Source organism: Tasmannia lanceolata, unplaced genomic scaffold, assembly GCF_043159265.1.
Source record: "Tasmannia lanceolata isolate RefF3 unplaced genomic scaffold, GAP_Taslan_0.1 ptg000020l, whole genome shotgun sequence".
Taxonomy (NCBI): Eukaryota; Viridiplantae; Streptophyta; class Magnoliopsida; order Canellales; family Winteraceae; genus Tasmannia; species Tasmannia lanceolata.
In genome coordinates this window covers 7,439,584-7,457,924 of record NW_027518697.1, presented here as the reverse complement: position 1 = coordinate 7,457,924, position 18,341 = coordinate 7,439,584, and the positions used below count along the sequence as shown (strand labels likewise).

Here is an 18,341-nt window from a genome sequence, read left to right as displayed (position 1 = left end):
AGTGGCACCCTACTTTTTCAATTGTTCCCTCCTCTCATCTCCCAAGCAAATTTCTCCAAAAAGTAGGTTTTTGGGTGGAAGGAAAGTACAATGGTCATGTCTTATTCTCTTTCTCTCCTCTCTCTCTTCCACTCTATATTTTGATAATGGCACCCCTACATTTTCCACACGCCTTCTACGAACAACCAAACACTACTCTACCACTCTTCCTCTATTCTCCCTAGACAACTCTACACATCTTCCATGCTTGTCACTACCCTTTTGACTGCTTCTTCCACTACTCTCCCAGCCAACCAAACAAAACAGGGCCTTAGAACAAAAGAATATATAAAAAGAGACAACTTATAAATTTATTTCACTCAAGAAAACAAAAATAAAGCACATAAATTTACATTGAATAGATGCAGATATCTCCCCATCAAACATGCCAACAACTAGGGGAAGCCACAAATGGCATATGAAATACTGCACCTATTCTGTTTCCTTCCTGTGAAGTAATAAACTATTCTACAGTGATCTCCAGTATGGTTGTCAATCTGGGTTTTTTGTATCTTCTTAAAAGCAAAGAAGAGCATACAACACTTACAGATGAGAAGGCCATGCAGGCCCCAGCAACCCAAGGTGGCAATCTGATTCCTGTGAAGGGGAAAAACACGCCGGCGGCAACTGGAATGGCGATAATGTTATAAGCCATGGCAAAAACGTAATTCCAACGTATACGAGAGACGGTTTTCCTCGAAAGATCAATGGCTGTTATGACATCTTCAAGGCTATTTCTCATCAATACATAATCTGCAGCTTCTATGGCAATGTCTGTTCCTGCTCCAATCGCCATCCCAATGTCGGCAGCTGCAAGAGCAGGAGAATCATTGATACCATCACCAACCATTGCGACCACGATTCCTTCTTTTTGAAGTGAATGTATGACATCGGCTTTTCCTGCTGGCATCACTTCTGCTCTCACATCTTGAATGTCAACCTGTACGTAATAGATAGAAGACACGGATTAGTCACTTTTGATAAGTAAAATAGCAGAATAGGGTTGCCATTCAAAAGAAAAAAAAAAGTAGATTAGGCTGGGTCTTTATGAAACCAATAGCTTGAATAAGAACAAACACCCATTCTAGTAGCTAAGATACATGGTGTCAATCACATCACATCAATGTAAATAAACTGGCCTGTGACTGAAAATTAAGTATAATAACTGAATAACGTTTGATGGAAGCTTAGAATATACTTAGTTTTTTTCTATGTTTTAATATAGAACATTTTGGTAGTCAGGACTTCGGAGTCGAAACAAAGAACCCGCCTTAAATATGGGGCAGAGATTGTCTATTACATATCTCCCGTTTGCAAACATCCTCTCTAGCAAGCAAGCCAAAATGAGGATAAGCTTAAGCATACATAGAATTATATTCATCAAAACAACTTGGTCAAGGAAAATTGCCGATTGGCATGCAATAGTCTATCTTCAAGTTTCTTGTTTCATGGAAATGTTTAAAATTTTAAATAGTTTCAAAGCCATATAACATCATAATCCATTTAAATGGAGTGTTTTATTTGTAATTAACATTACACTTGGGAGGATAAACATAAGTTAGCATACTTCAATAAGAAATAAACTATCCAGTTACTGTGCATGCGCTGCTTTCACTGTTATGTAAATGTTACAAGTGAAGCTTCGGATTTCATACTCAAAATATCAGCCCTGTTGCACCACAAGTTGAGGATTCTTTCACAGGTGATTTCGGTTTTGCATTTTTTTGACAGTGGTCCTAAATATGGGTTTCCAGTGAAGTGTATAGGTTTCCATTGGTCCAGGAATTTTTTTTCCATGCTTCTTCCAAGGTGCTGGGGTCTGTTAAATTTGGTATCTTTCCTGGACATACCAGTAATTGCTACAAATGATACTATGAAGATGGCCAAATGGCCAAAGTTAACTATATTTGAACGCAAAGAAAGAGTAATTATCTATCTTTTCTGCCCAGATATTTGAAAAACTACAGAAAAAGTAAACAAAAGATTGACTAACCTCCTTAGCCACAGCCCGTGCTGTCCGCCAATTATCCCCTGTTACCATGACTGGCTGGATGCCCATTTTCTTCAGGCCTTCTATAACAACAGCTGCCTCTCGCTTTAAAGGATCCGCGACTCCCAAAACCCCAATAAGGATGTCATTACTTGCCACAAGTATCCCTGTCTTAGCATTTTCTTCCAACTCTACTAAAAAAATTTCAACCTCTGAAGGAATAGTAACTCCACTTTCGGCCATTAGTCTGCGGTTACCAACCTGTCAGGACACAATAACTTAAATGAGAAAGATAAATTGTTAAAGTGCCTTCTTTTCAAAGGATAAAACATCTGCCAAAGTCTTCGCTTAAAACCCACCAAAACCCTTTTCCCTTGTATCAAGCACTGCACTCCCTTCCCAGGCAAAGCAGAAAAATCCAAGACATCTAAAAGCCATCCAGAGAATTTAGCATCTTTGGTGTGGTTCTGGCCATCCTTCGCTTTAGGCAGCTCACCAAAAAAATGAAAGTGGTATGCATAGTCTATAATTGCTTGCGCCACAGGATGTTCACTGCTGGCCTAAAAGACGAGGAAAAAACAAAAGGGTCATTGTTAAAAATCGCATTAACTGAAGACAAATACTTATCTCAGAAAGTAGTGACAGTCTCAAATCACCTCTGCAGAAGCTACTATAGTGAGGAAGTCTCCCAAATCCATTCCTGTGAAAAGTTTAGCGGCTGTTACTTTCGCTTTCCCCTGAGTAAGGGTACCCGTTTTGTCAAAAACAACATACTGAATTTTCTGAGCCCTTTCCAAAGCATCTCCTCCTTTTATTAGGACTCCATGCTTAGCCCCTACACCTGTCGCTACCATTATTGCAGTTGGTGTTGCTAACCCAAGGGCACAAGGGCATGCAATCACCACAACCGATATTGAAAACATAAGGGCAAAAACAAAATAATTGCTATTTTCAGGTAGCCATTCCTCAGGGTATGCACCTAATGCACCACAAATGTACCTAGAGAGAATCAGAACACACTATAAAAATTGAGTCCAAATAATATAACCACTACCTAGGTCAAATAGGTAACAGACTAACAGTATACTCACCATCCTAACAATGTCAATGTTGCCATGGCAACAACTGTGGGAACAAAAATGCTCGCAACCTGTAAATGATATAGATAGAAGAGTTTATTGTTACAGTTCATACAAAGGTGCTGGAAAACCATAAATAATAAAGATAACTTATAAAGCTGAAACTTATGGTTGGTGTTGATATACAGACACATGCAACCTGTAAACAAATAACTTGTAAGGTATTTTCATATAAAGGAGGAAGATGTCAAACATCCCCAAAGACGTGTTAGCAGTGGTTTAAAAATGCGGCTGCGGAATGCGGCCAAGAAAAATCCTTTTTCGACTCGGCCAATAACGTTGTTGACGTGGTCATAACTCGGGAGAGTCAAAGGAGTTTATTGACTATGTAGGGCAAAACGCGGAATGCGGATGTGGTGCAGCATGGAATACGGCCAAGGCAAAAAGGAGTCGACTCTGGCGAGTTCCTCGTCGAGTCAAGGAGTTATTAAACACCGTGTTAGACACTCAGGAGCGAACAAGATGATCCACCTCTCAATTGACTGATCGAAACAAATGCTGAAAAACTGTGGCGTGGTTTTAAACCATGTCCAAAATCTCCTTAATAGCATTAGCAAAACCTCTAGGGATAAGTAGCGCCATCTCCAACCCAACATATCACATTGAGGGAGTCCCCTTCCACAATAAGCAAGTCTAAATTAATTTTCCACGATCTTGATCCCATTGAACAGAGTATGGGCCTCTGCTTTAGTAGAATTAGTAACTTAGAGCAACCCTCAAAGGCCCGAACAATCTCAGCCTTCGAACCACGACGAAGACCGCCACACATGTTAGTCCACAATTTTCTAAACTCGAATCCATCTAAGTTCATTTTAAGAAATCCTACGGGAGGACGCGCCCATCTGGGAGCGGGATGCTCCGCACGAAATTGACTTTAGTCTAATCTCTTAGGATTGGCGAAATGCAGACACGACGAGTCCTCTAAAAATGGGAAGAACCATTGTCCAATGCACCACTTCTGAGAAAATATGATGCCTAATGGCTCGGACTTAGATTGATAGACCCTTGAAAACCCTAATGCAGTCCCAACTTTAATGGGCAAAGTGACAATAGGATAACAAATGAACATTCTCCTCCAAAGCGAGATAGATGGCACAGTGGCTGACAATGATCTTCTCGTGACTACAAAGATGATCAACCATCAAGATTGTATCCAAACACATGGTCCAACAAAAATCAATCACCCTTTGCGGAGGAAGCACTCCCCAAACCCTCCTGAGCACGCAAAATATGAGGCAAGCTGAACATAGAAAGAACTCATAAACAACACCATCAGAAGTCCCCGTCCAAATCCTAAGATCTTCCTCCTCTCTACAGATAAAGGCAGAAACAAATCTGATAAAAAATGAAGCAACTAAGTTGATCTCCCAGTCGGAAAGCTCTCCTAAGTGAACCTTACAACACACTCTTCCATCTTGAAAAATAAATGAGGATCGAAACTAATCTCTTATGTGGAGGCGACACAAAAAGGAGAAGGAAAATCGGTGCACAAAGGATTAGATCAGCACCAATTGTCTTGCCAGAACTTGACTCTAACTCCCTTAGCCACTCTGAAATGAACGCCATTATAGAAAGGGAGAAGTCATGTCAACTTCTACACCAGATCCTTTATCACAGCAAGGTACTACTTTTGATCATTTATCACTACTAGGTACTACTTCCGATCCTTATTATTGCAAGGTACTGCTTCCTCTTTCTCTAATTTAGGTTATGCTTCATCTGAATCGTGCACCTTACATCGTTTTAGCCATCTTCCTAATCCTCCCAATCAATTTGTTTTTCCTCTTCAAGCTCTATTTATTTTCTTCTACCCATAAACGACAAAAAAGATGATTAAAGGGAAATGTATGAAGAGCTTCAAGCTCTACATGAGAATGATTCATGGGATTGGTTCAGTTTCCTTCAAATGCATTGATTGGGAGAAAATTTTTTTTATATCAACCTTACGTTATGTGGAAGCTTGAAAGAAAGATGTTGGTGGAGAGATGAAAGCAGTTTCGGTGAGGGAAGGATTAGGAGAGGGCAGGGGTTGTGCGGTTAGGAGAAGAAAGAAAGGTGTTGGTGGAGAGAAGTGGCGTAGCCGGAAGCGGGAAGAACGAGTCGGGAGTTGATTACCGTCGACCTCCGATCGAATAAACCTTCGAATCCAAGAAGGGTGTTCAACGAATCCACGTAGAAAGTGATAAAACCAGCACTCTCTCTTGGAAAAGTCTGGAAATTTTATTTAAGAAAACAAATTGTCAAAGACGTGCAAACATCCCTTGCACATAGGTATATATTAACAACTTAACTCTCTTCTCTAACTAGGACTCAATCTAGACCTTTGATTTAAACTAACTACTAATACTAGTCATCTAACTAATAGCTACTTCATCTACGACTTATCCCATTCGTAGTTAAGCCTAAAACGGAAACGTGAGGAGTTGTCTTCTTTTTGGGTTTGCTAAACATGCAATAGAGACGTGTTGCATGTTACTGTTCGTCGGATATACTCAACAAAAATAAAGCAACCTCACCATATGGAAAAGAGACGTGCATACTCAAGTAAGTATTTGATGAAATCATTATCCTGTAGAATCCAGAGATGTGCGCTTTATCTCAAGAAGGGAGTGGTGGTCGTTAGTTGAGGGAGAAGGGTTAGAAGCATGGTTTTAAATTTCGACCGAAACCGAAATTTGGCGAAATTTCAAATTTTGGTAGTTTCGGTCCAAAATTTCGAGAAAATGCCATTAAAAAAAAAAAAAAAAGTGTTACAAAATTTCGGCCGAAATTTCGGATTTCGGTGGGGTCTGAAATCGGTACCGAAACCAAAATTTAAAACCTTGGTTAGAAGTGGTGTGGTTGGAGCGTGGAGGGTTGCGGATGAAGTGGGAAGGAGGAGAAGTCGTGGCATTAAGGGAGAAGGGTGGAGAGAGGGTATAAGGGAAAGGGTTTCGGGTGAGGGAATACTTGTTAATGTATTCGCCTAATTGGATCATAGGCTAAAACAAAATATTATAACTCATCAAAGCATCCCATTAGTAAGTAGGTCCGAGATGATTCATCAGATTAGATTCTGATATTATCGATCAATTCAGGCGTATAATACGACTCCTCTTGGTCTTCCTTTTCCTTCGTGCTCATCATTAGTGTGTCGGCTTCAGAATTCTCTTAATGAACTGAAACAAACCCTCGAGCTTAGTTTCATAAGTTCATGAGAGCTATAGTGAGCATATGCTTTCAGCAAATTGCCTTCGGTTATTATCTCTTTTTCAGACATAGTCAAACAGGGATAACTATCCTTTTTATCTATATTGATGATATCATCATTTTAGGGGATGATTTGACAGGCATCAACAGGTGGACTCCTTTGTTCAGTGCATGATTAGGAACAAGGATTGAGGTCATTGACATACTTTCTTGAATTGGAGGTATCCTGTCCAAACTAGGTATATTAGTGAGTCATAATAAATATATCAAGGATGTGATCTCTCTTGCAAATCTCACAGATACAAGACAATTGACACTCTTGAGCTTAATCTAAAGTATCGCCAGACTATTGGTATTCCATATCCGAATCCCAATATTTAAGGTCACCTAGTGGGAAGCTTGATCTATTTGAAGATGACACTTTATGATGTAGTGCATCAATTGAACATTTTAAGGTCACCTAGTGGGAAGCTTGATCTATTTGAAGATGACACTTTATGATGTAGTGCATCAATTGAACATTTTAAGGTCACCTAGTGGGAAGCTTGATCTATTTGAAGGTTGCCTTAGCGGAAATATTCACTTCGTTGATGACTCGATCACAGGATGATTTTTTGATTCACATATTGATGTTTTATGATGTAGTGCATCAATTTGAGAGGAATGTGAAGAGTAGCTCGTGTATATGACTTGTATACGCCATTGTATGGTGTCCATCAGTCAGAGACTTTTATTAATATTAGAAATCATTTTATATGTTATATGACCTGTATACATGTGTATGAGTACCTAAGCAAGGTTTTAAATTTCGGTTTCGGTGTCGGTTTAGCCGTTTGGTTTCGGACCGAAATTGAAATGTTTCGGTTTCGGGCCGAAATTTCAGCCGAAATCATGTAAAAATATGATTATAATTTCGTTTATTTTTTTTTAATTTAAACCGAAAAGTCTAAAATTTCGGGGTCAATTTCGGCGAAATCTTGTAAAGAAACGACTTCATGTGAATTTCGTTTCGGTTTGTGCTGAAACCAAAATATTTTGACCGAAAAGAAACGTTTTGACTAAAATTTATGCTGAGTAATTTGTGTATAGTCAAAACAGTTCGTGTGGTTTCCCCATGCATGGATTTGACAGTTTTAGTATATACATTTGGTGTTTAAGAAACATAAACTTACTTGAAAGTTGAAACCGTTTAAGGAAAGACAAGAATGGTATCCAACGCTTTTGCGGGCAATTATATATTTGACCAAAGTATGAAATAGGAAAAATAGCAAATATAAAGAACTGGGGTGAACCAAGTGCAAATTCAAAGTATGAATTTTATTGGGCTCGGATCTATTAGGTACATAAATTTAATATTGCCCAGGTTAAAAGCAACAATGGAAACATAGTTACAAAGTTTGGACCTGAGTATAATTTGGGGCTTCAATTGCTCAAAAAAGTTAGGGAAACCATCTGGAAATTTGGGCTTTTACTTAAATTACATATATTGTATGTAAAGAATAAGGGATTTGCTAGGGTCCATTGCAAAAGGCATTTCGCGGCTGGTCTGTCGCACGTTAGACCAGCCACCTCTTGAACGGAGACAAAAGCTGTTGTCTTCATTCACAAGGTGGCTGGTCTGACGTGCGACAGACCAGCCGCGAAATGCCTTTTGCGATGGACCCTAGAAATTCCCAAACAACAAATATATACACATATTTCTTAAGAAAAAACATTAGTTTTTTTTTTTGAATGGTTAGAAAAAACATTAGTTAAGGCCATGGAAGTTGGTCGAGACACTTTGGCTTCTAAAGTTTGTGTTTTCAATTCCCACTCTACCCAGTTTAAAGGGTTCTACAAATTTATTTTGATATTTTAATAAACCTTAAGAAACTAAGTGAATATTTCAATAATTTGAAAAAATTCATTGAAAAAACTTTACCCAATTCATTGAAAAAATTCAGGAATATTTCATCAATTTGAAAATAAGTGAATATTTTTTGAATTTTTCAAAAGAAAAAAATGGTAACTATAAAGTGAAAATGTAAAAGCTTGTCACCGAAGAAACTCTAATAAGGGATCAAAAGGTAATTAAAGCATGGAAATTCTCTAAATTATGCATTTCAGGAAGGGCGGGCTTGTATTGTAAATGAAAATATTCCTGAGTATATCAGATGGATGTTTAGAAAGATAATAGGCATATAATTCATGCACTTATGGCATGCTAGTACGGATTTTACATGTAAACAACTCCATCTGGTCCAAGAAGAAAGAACAGAAATTATCAATTGGACTTATTTGATTCTGACATGAAATGTATAGGCGTTTTCACATTGCAACGAGCAGCAATAATATTGTATTAGTATAGTATAAACTTACGGAAGGGCCCATAAAAAAATTACGGAAGTCCTCAGACATTGGTCTTTTTAAATTAACTAAATCTAAATGAATGTCACTGAATCAGTTTACAAATACCATCTGGCATTCACACGCTGAGGATTCGATAAAAAAACCAAAATAGTGTCAGGAAGGGTCTAATTGAGGGAGTGATATACTAAAGAGATAAGAAAGCTCATCCAGGTATGAATATGAAACCCAATAGCAAAAGTACATACGAAAGAAGGAGAAACAAAATGTGGAGGTTGAGATGGCTATTGGCTACAGTAATTATATAACGTTAAAAGGCACCCAGGTCAATTATCATCCCATAGAGTTGAGTTGGCAATAAATTGGAGGCCAGCATAGAATATGCTCCAAATAAATATCACTGGTGATACTTACATAATCAGCAAACTTTTGAATTGGAGCTTTGGACATCTGGGCTGTCTCAACCAGGCAAATTATCTGGCTCAAAACAGTATTGGACCCCACTTTGGTGGCTTGAATGTGAAGAGCACCATGTAAATTGATGGTACCTCCTATAACTGAAGAAGAAACCTCCTTTAAAACAGGTACAGATTCACCAGTTACCATACTCTCGTCAACATAACTTGAACCCCATACTACCACACCATCAGCAGGAACCTTTGAACCAGGGAGAACTTTTAATAAGTCCCCTGGCTGAATTAGCAATGCATCTATCTCTCTTTCTCGAATGTAACTTTCCCCTGGAATCGAACATAAATAAACCATCAATTTGGTAGCAAAAGATAGCAGAAAAGGATAAGAATATAGTCATGTTAATCAGGCATATTTGCATTTAAAATTCGCCATGCCTACATAAGTTAATAACTAAATAGGCAAAAGAGATTTTGAGAAAGATTGGTGGCGTTATTAGAGACCACAGAGGTGAGGCTATACTGGTGATATCCAAGGCTAGAGGTTAACGACTCAAATGGGGCAGAAAAGGTTTACCTCTAAGATAAGAAATAAGGCTATTCATTGAAAATTTCCAAAACACTTTCATGGTGGATGGGAACTCATCAACATAATCAAGTGGATGAACAATTGGCTGGAGTTACCTCAACAATTATTTGACTCTATAGACTGAGATTTGGACACTGTCTTGGAGAAGCATATTACATTTCATCATATTCAACAGGAGGCAAATCCATATGTAGACACTTTAGATAAAGATGGAACTGGTAGATTGGAGCTACTAGTTAATACTAGAATTCCTATTGTAGATGGGGTAATGACATGTTCATTTCTTTCTGTGACCACTTTAGTCATCCTTTTGTACTTTATTTCTAACGAATTCAGCATCACAAAAAAAAGAAGATGAATTCTTGATTGGGAATTATGAATATAGATTAAATTCAATAATTAAAAGCTCTTCCAATATTGTTAAAAAAAATATGTTCATTGTGAAAGAGCAAACGATGAAGGTAGTTAGTCTTGTATCTTTCTATGACCACCTCAGTCAGCCTTTTGTACTTTATTTGTAGCTTTTCAAGAAATTTAGCATCACATATAAGAATGGACTTCTTTACGGGAAATCATGACTACATATGAAATTCTGAACAAATTAATGCATTTTCCTGCAATGGTAAAAAAAAGAACCTTCATCTTTGACAAGCAAAAGAGCCGTCGCTGGTGCAAGCTCTATCAGCTTCTTGATAGCATCTGACGTCTTCCCTTTAGCAAGAACTTCCAGATACTTTCCAAGCAACACAAAAGTTATGAGCATGGCACTTGTCTCAAAGTACGTTGGAGACCAGAATCCAGTGACTGCACCATATAAAAGTGCACCAATAGAGTAGAAATATGAGGCTGAAGTCCCTAATGCAACCAAAACATCCATGTTGGTTGACCCATTTCTCAGTGCCCTATAGGCTGCCACATAGAAGCGCTTCCCAACAACAAATTGAACAAGTGTCACCAATGCCCACTTCAACCAATCACCCATTTGAAAGGGCCCACAGCGCCATAGCAGTAAAGAATAAACAAGAGGTATGCGGGGACAGACTACCCGTATGAGAAAGACAGGGACCTGTAACATATTAATGAGTATCACCAGTTTAAAAAAGAAACAGCATAAATTTATAAACTAAGTAGCAATAAAACAAATATGAGCCAAAATCTTATTTTAAAGCAAGGTAGAATCATACTCACACTGAGAAAAAAACTCGATGTGAAAAGACGAAACATGTTTGAGGATTCTTCAACATTATTTGATGTCATTGTCATGTATGGATTCCGGATATGTGCCTTAAACTTTCCATTACTTCCTCTCTCAATACCATCAACTATAAATCTCAAACCCACGACTTCTGGGTCAAAAATAATTTCTAATTCTGTGAGTGTTCTGTTGAAAATAAACTGCTTCACACCTTTCAAATTTCTAATTATGCCCTCTAAAAGCTGTAAATCCATTTCAGTGGACATCCCAGACACCCCTAACAAAATTTTATCTTGCTCACTACTTTGTAGAAATGCGGCATCAAAGCCAGCATCTTCAATTGCTTGAACTATTTCATCCTTAGTAATGAGTGAGGAGTCATACTCAACTTCCCCTAATGAGGTTGCCAAGGCAACAACTGCCCGTTTGACACCAGGTAGCTTTATCAAAATACCCTCGACAGAGTTTACACAGGCTGCACATGTCATACCTCCTATTCTGAATTGCCCTGACATGAACCCTTGTGATTTTGATTGACTAACATTTGATTCTGGGAGAATTTCTGCATCAAAACCTGCATCTTCAATAGCAACCTTAATGTCTTCATCCTGCAGCAAACCAATGCAATTGCAATAAGCTTTCATCGAGGTAAAAAGAATTGTTTCACCTTACATATCTCCAGCTGCAAAGAAATTCATAACATAACCATGGTTTTAAATTTCGGCCGAAATACCGAAATTTCGACCAGGGTCCGAAATTTTGGTATTTTTCGAAAATGTGATTTTTTAAGGTTTTTTTTTTTTTAAATTTCAACCGAAATTACCGAAATTTCGGTACATTCATGAAATTTGCTTTTTTTTTTACCGAATTTCAGCCAAAACTTCGGTATTTCGGCCGAAATTTTGGTTTCAGCTATGTCCAAAACCGAAACCGAAACTGAAATTTAAATCCTTGAACATAACTGCATTTAGCAAAGCTTCATTGTGGGGAAGAAGAAAAAAATCCAAGATAACCTCTTTAACTGAAATAACTCAGTTTGAAATCATTAACACCTTAATAATCAAACAAAAATTGTTGGTTATAGAGCTTCAGATACATAGTTTGTAAGAAAAAAAAATCCTAAAAATAAACTATTAGACTAGAATTTCCTTTCTGTGATGGGCAAATTCAGACATGGTGCAGTCATAAAAAAACCAAGATTAACACTTGCACTCTGAAGAGTGGTAGATTTCAACAGAGAGGGAGTCCTTCATAATTCGTTTTTAGGAGATATAGCTTGTAGATTTGGCAAATTCATGCAGAACATTATTAATTGAACATCACTATAGGAACAAACAATGGTAGATTTTGACTTATCTGCAACGAAAGGTTGATCCACCAATTCAAATGTTCAATAAAGTTGTTATCACTCAAAAACGAAAAGAAAAGGGTCACACATTTCAATTTCTGTGAAACCTATTGGATTAAGGAGTGCAACATACGGATGCATTGTAGGAGACAGCAAAACTCTTATGCACATGCTCCACAGAAAAAAGGTGTGGCTGGACATAAAAATCAATATCTCATGGAAGCAGATCTCACCTTGTTAAACCAATATGAATATTCTGAGAAAGAAACCATATTGGGGAGATGTTGTAATGCCCCTATTTTTGTGAAGGCCACAAGTGGGCCAGGATTGTGGGTTGTTGCCGTCATGCCCTATAGAAGTATATGGGAGGATTTTTATGTGTTCAAAAGAGCTTTAGGTGAGAGAGGTGGGCTCCACTTATATTTTATAAGGTTTTGAAGAAGGGAATGCCAAAGATGAAAAAAATCGGGTTTCCTCTTTGGCTTGCACACGAATGCAAGTGAGGGTTGCTCCCTTCTACTTCGTCCACCCCACCCACCCACCCCTTGCCTGAGAGACAAGGCTGATCCTTGCTCTTGCTGGGGTTCTTTCAAGGGATGATCCATTGAGCATTTCAAATGTGGACCAATTCTGGATTCATCTCTCATCTTCCATTTTGGGAATCACCACAAAGTGCATCAGGTTTTGCATATATGAATTGTTTATTAGAGAGTTGTTCCAAGTATTCCGAATTTGTACTTTTGTTTCATTTAGGGCCCGTTTGGATACCTCATGCATTTGTATTTTGATTTGGATTTGAGTTTTGAATACAAACTACATCAATCATCTTCATGATCATGTTTTAGGAGAGAGAGAAAGAGAGAGAGAGAGAGAGAGGGGGGGGGAGGGAGGGAGGGAGGGATGTCTCGCTGCTGCCGGAGCAACGTCGAGGAGCAGCGAAGGTCAAGGAAGTTGCCCCAAATATTGATTTCCAAATAATGTCTCGCAGAACAGATTTCAAAATCGGAATTTTTTGCACTGTTGTAGCTGATTTGGAAATCTAAAGGATCTTATCTAGTTCAAAATATGAACTAAATCCAAATCTTAATCTTGTGGGTATCCAAACTTGGCCTTATAGTTTCATTGCAATCTATTTAAGCTTTTTATGTCCCATTCACAGAGTTCTTGCTTTGGTTTGGAATTCATTAGTGGAAACAGTCCACCATTTGCTTGATGAAGTTTGGGTGTTTTAGATCAGTGTTATTAGTTATTACAGTGGTGTCAGGGCTTTGTTCCTATCATCATGTGAGGAACTTTGATGCCACATTTGAATCACATGTACAGCACGAGGAATAAATCCAACCCTAGTTCTGAGGCACAATTGGGAGAAATTTTGACCCAGTTATTGGCAAAAATGCAACAGAAATTTTGGTAAAGAAAAGTTTGACGCCATGCTTGAGTTATTTGCTAAGATTGCAGAAAAGCTTGATCAGGGGGAAATCCACAGCCACCACACAACCAAGGGGAACCTTCGAATAAGTCAGCTTCCGCAAAAGAGTGAAAGGCCAGTCAGGAACAACCATTCTCCATTGCCTAGACCTGCAAAGCCCATGTTCCTGCAAAGTCAGACCTCTAGTAAACACCAGGTGTCTGAGGAATTAGATACCTTAATCACAGAATACCAAGGCAAGTCCAAAGACTTCAGAAATATAGTTAACTTTTTTTTTGAAGAAAAGAAATGCGGTTAACTTCTACAGCCACTTGGATATTCTTGGGAAAAAAGGTTGGAAGGGGTACTGAGTATGATGAAAAAGGAAATTTGCTGAAGATAATGAATGTGCCGATGTTCGACGAAGAGATGACATGTCGGAGAGCATTCCCATATAAATTGCAGACCTATTTCACTCTTAGCCCCATAGAAGAAGAGGGATACAGTTCAGTTTGCAACCTTGTATTTGGAGGGTTTTGCATATGATTGGTGGTTCCATGAGTTAATCACACAAGGTCATGGAAAGATTTGCACCTTCGATGGATTCACTGAAATAGTCTTAAACAGATTCGAGAGGAGAAGTTATGAAGAATTCTTCAAAGATATGGCCACTCTCAAGCAAGGGACAATGGTGGGAGCATATGTAGAGGAATATCAAAAAAAAAAGTTATGGCGTTCAAAATTTCAAAGAGGAGAATCACATTCCTCTTTATTGAAGGTTTGATAGAACCCTCGAGAGGTTTAGTAAAAGCTTTCGAGCCTCCCAAGTTTTCAAGATGCCATTAGAAGGGCTTTGAACTTGGAACCTCGGCAAACCCAGGACAAGATTTTGAACTTCGCCACCATCAAAATCTAGCCAAGCAAAGCCACTTCATGGAGAAGCTCCTATTCAGAGAAAGGAACCATCCCCACCAAAGAGAAATCGGTCCCCCAAACCAACATTATCTTCACAAAGATCGTTAAGAATTACATCATCGGGAAATAGCAACAACAAGGAACGTAATGAGTTGAGACGAAAGAAATTATGTTTCCACTGTAATATGCCATAGGACGTAGGCCACCGATGTCAAAGCAAGAGCCAAATTCATTACAATGTAAAGAAGACTCCGACAATGAGTATGAGCGTGGGGAAGAGCATGATGAGGGGGAACAACCACAAGAAACTCAAGGAATCCCAAACTTAAGGACGTTAGCTACATTTTGAACAATGCAAACAAATATAGTAATATACCACTATTAAAGGGGGGAGAGAAGAGAGTTGGAGAGGGGGGGGGGGGGGGGGGGGGGGTGGCGGAGTGAAATATGAAAAGTTTTCAGTGTTGCCAAGGGAAATGGAAGTATTATAGCATGAAACAAACTTATGATGCACGTGAGGATAAAGGTTGAAAACTAATCGGTAGTGGATGACTTCGTCGTGTTTTCCATGAGATGGTTCATCATATGGTGCTTGGAGTAAACACCACAAACCATCAGACATTGGAGCTGAAATTCAAGTCTACGGGGCATGGAGTTATCTTGTGTGGGATCAAAGGTGGGACCCAAGAGGTGACGTCCAAGAGATTGAAAGGGATACTCAAAGGGGATGAGTACGGAAGACATTTAGATCCCATTTTGAGCATTTTGGAGCAGCAGCAGAATTTGCCTCCATCCGTCAGTTTGACTGAATTGCTCAAGGACAAGCAACCTTGCAAGTGTAGTAGTTGTCATGTCCCTTTTTGTAAAGTATAGTCACAGGTGAGACACGTAGTGGGTCTTTGCGCTCATGTCTTTTAGAAAAATATGGGAGGATTTTTATATGTTCAAAAGAGCTTTAAGTGAGGAAGGTGGGACCTACTTATGTTTTTATAAGGTTTGAAGGGAATATCATATAAGAAAAAATTGGGTTTTCTCTCAATTGGGCACGAGTGTGAGTGAGAGTTGGTCCCTTCTCCTTCGACCACCCCCCACACTCAAGAGACAATGCTGATCCTTGCTCTTGATGGGGTTCTTTCAAGGGATGATCCATTGAGCATTTCCAGCGTGCATCAGGTTTTGCAATTTCCACAGAGTGCATCAGGTTTTGCATATTTGAACTGTTTATTATGGGAGAGTTGTTCCAAGTATTTTTGAATCTGCATTTTGTCTCATTTACCGTAACATTGCAATCTATTTAAGCTTTTTATGTCCCATTCACAGATTTCTTGCTTTAGTTTGGAATTCATTAGTGGAAACGGTCAACCATTTGCTTGTTGAAGTTTGGGTGTTTTCAAATTAGCGTTATCATAGTTTGTCCTCACTGCTTGCTACCTAATTAAACGAATTTCATCCTCCATCTAGCATGGACAATCCTCTATTATTTCAAATGAGTAACACAAAATATGTGTTATTTCAACTAAACAAAGTAGTGGTGCTCCATCCAACACCAACTAGATATTGCAAGTTGAAAGATTCAAAAAAAAAGATATTGCAAGTTGAACCCCCTTTTTGACTTGCATGGTAGTTTCAGTTCGATTTCTACAAGATCTTAAACCAGGCTACCTTTTCTCTCATGGCCAACCACTTGAAACCCAACACCCTTGGCAAAGGTTAATAGTTCCGAATATCAGCAAAGGATGTAGGACTGCTATCATCAGAAATCTAGGGACAAAAATGATTATGAGAGATGGTCCGGCCAGTAACCTCCTTCACAGAGTTGAGAAAAGCAAATCAAAGTAAAGATGAAACAACCACTAACTTGAGGGTTTGTATGAGTAAAAGTTTAAAAAATGGACACGTCAGATATAGAGTTAGTGGAGAAAACCAACCAAAGAAATATATGCATGCATTGTTTGCCAGTCTAGGATGCTATCTGCTTTATACTGATTGTATTTCTTTTAATCTTCTCAAAACTATCCAACCATGTGTAATTCAAAAAACAAAAAACATTCAACCAATCAAAATGAGAGCCCAAAGCTTTTCACAATCACAAGTCTATAAATAATGACTAGAAACTTCTTTTTTTTCTCCATGACGACATAGTCTAGCATTCATTTGTGACATACTACTATAGATTGCAAAGACCCAACAACAAACTACCTAATTCAGAGACACAATGCAGAGAAAGAAAGAAAAGGTACAGATTCCACACGTAAAAGAAGAAAAATAAAAGAGAAAGTACTCAGTACTACATAAATCAACTTCCCATGGTCCCAATTCCTAAAGAAAATTTTTAGGTACCTAACCAAATATGCCAAAAGCTCCAGAGCTGATGGAACACGTTCGGGTAGGCCCTTTAAACACATGTTTCATACCAAGCGGGGTCCCATCTAATCACATACCTATGCAGACGCCCACTTAGGACCGTGACATTCCACCACGCTTCCGCATCCGCCATCCTTGGTGGCCCACTCTGTGACGGTTTTCACTCCTATCGTAACATTCCACAACCTTCCGTGGAGGCCCACTCTGTGGAAACTTCACTCTGGTGGCTTTCACTTTGGCTTTTTACCAGGTAGCCCTTTTTGGGTAGTCCTCTCCACAGGTTGCCCCTTCCGTGACTTGAACACGGACGTGGTATCTGCTCTAATACCAAATGTTAGGTACCTAACCGATATACCAAAAGCTCCAGAGCTGATGGAAGGAGTAAGGCTACACCCTTTAAACCTGTCCCATACCAGGCTAAGTCCCACCCAATCCCATACCTAAGCAGGCACCCACTCAGGACTTTAACAATAGACCTAGGTAAACCACTGAATTTTTCAAAACAAGAACCAAACACAATTCAAATCCCAACTCAAAAACTAAAAACATTATATATGGGTGAAATAGACTAAATTAACCTGCAATCCCTAAATCCAAACAAAAAAAAAATCAAAATCAAAATCAGAAATGCCAAAGATCAAAAAGTCAAATACCCACAAAACAAGAAATAATTATCAAAATTCACATGATCCAACACCAACAATAATTATCCAAACAATCTAAAACATAAACCCCCTCAATGAAGGCACTAAAATTAAAACATTAAATTAGCAACTGACCTTAACCCGCCTCGGATCAAAAACCACATCAGCTTTGTTCTGCAACAAAGCCACCGATGCCCTAACCACGCCATCGATTCCAAGAAGTGCCGATTCCACGGAATTAGAGCACGCGGCGCAAGTCATTCCGGTGATCTTGACCTGAATTCTCCTCATCTCGTTATGAATTTCCCTCTCTTCTCCTCCTTCATCTTTGTAGGAATCTAAAAGACGAACGTCTTCTAGGTCATCGGAATCGTCCCTCGCCGCGATCGGTTCCGGCCGCCGGCCGGAGATCGTGGTGAGTTGGAGGTCTCTGAGATTTGGCGCCATGGAAGGAGCCAAGAGAGAGAGAAAGGGAAGGGAGAAATGTTTTGCAAGAGGAATGGTGAGGAGGGCATTTTTCTAAGAAAGACCTGTTGGAGTTGGTGGCTGCAGGTGGGGGAGACTTTCCACCCTCTGGTCAATTTTATCCTTGGAAACTATTTAAATGACTCATTAGTCCTCGATTCTTTCTTTCTAGTTTTTTCTTTTGGGAGACGAATTTTTCACCCCCTCTGTACGATTAGCGCTCCCCTAATAACGTGATTTGACGTCAAAAGGAGTTAACAAGTTCACAATTCACGTTGAAAAGGGGGGTGCATAATCCTA

General features: G+C 38.9%; 1 protein-coding gene across 1 annotated transcript; it reads right to left on the bottom strand.

Moving 5' to 3' along the window:
• Positions 1-326: 326 nt before the first annotated feature.
• On the bottom strand, positions 327-18,114 carry RAN1 (copper-exporting ATPase / responsive-to-antagonist 1 / copper-transporting ATPase (RAN1)). The gene is made up of 9 exons (XM_077363752.1): positions 17,712-18,114; positions 10,891-11,505; positions 10,339-10,768; positions 9,118-9,443; positions 3,121-3,179; positions 2,686-3,028; positions 2,389-2,589; positions 2,033-2,290; positions 327-979 (listed from the first exon to the last, which is right to left on the bottom strand). Exons 1-9 carry the CDS (start codon positions 18,021-18,023, stop codon positions 503-505), a joined length of 3,021 nt encoding a protein of 1,006 aa, XP_077219867.1. The 5' UTR covers positions 18,024-18,114; the 3' UTR covers positions 327-502.
• Positions 18,115-18,341: the final 227 nt, after the last annotated feature.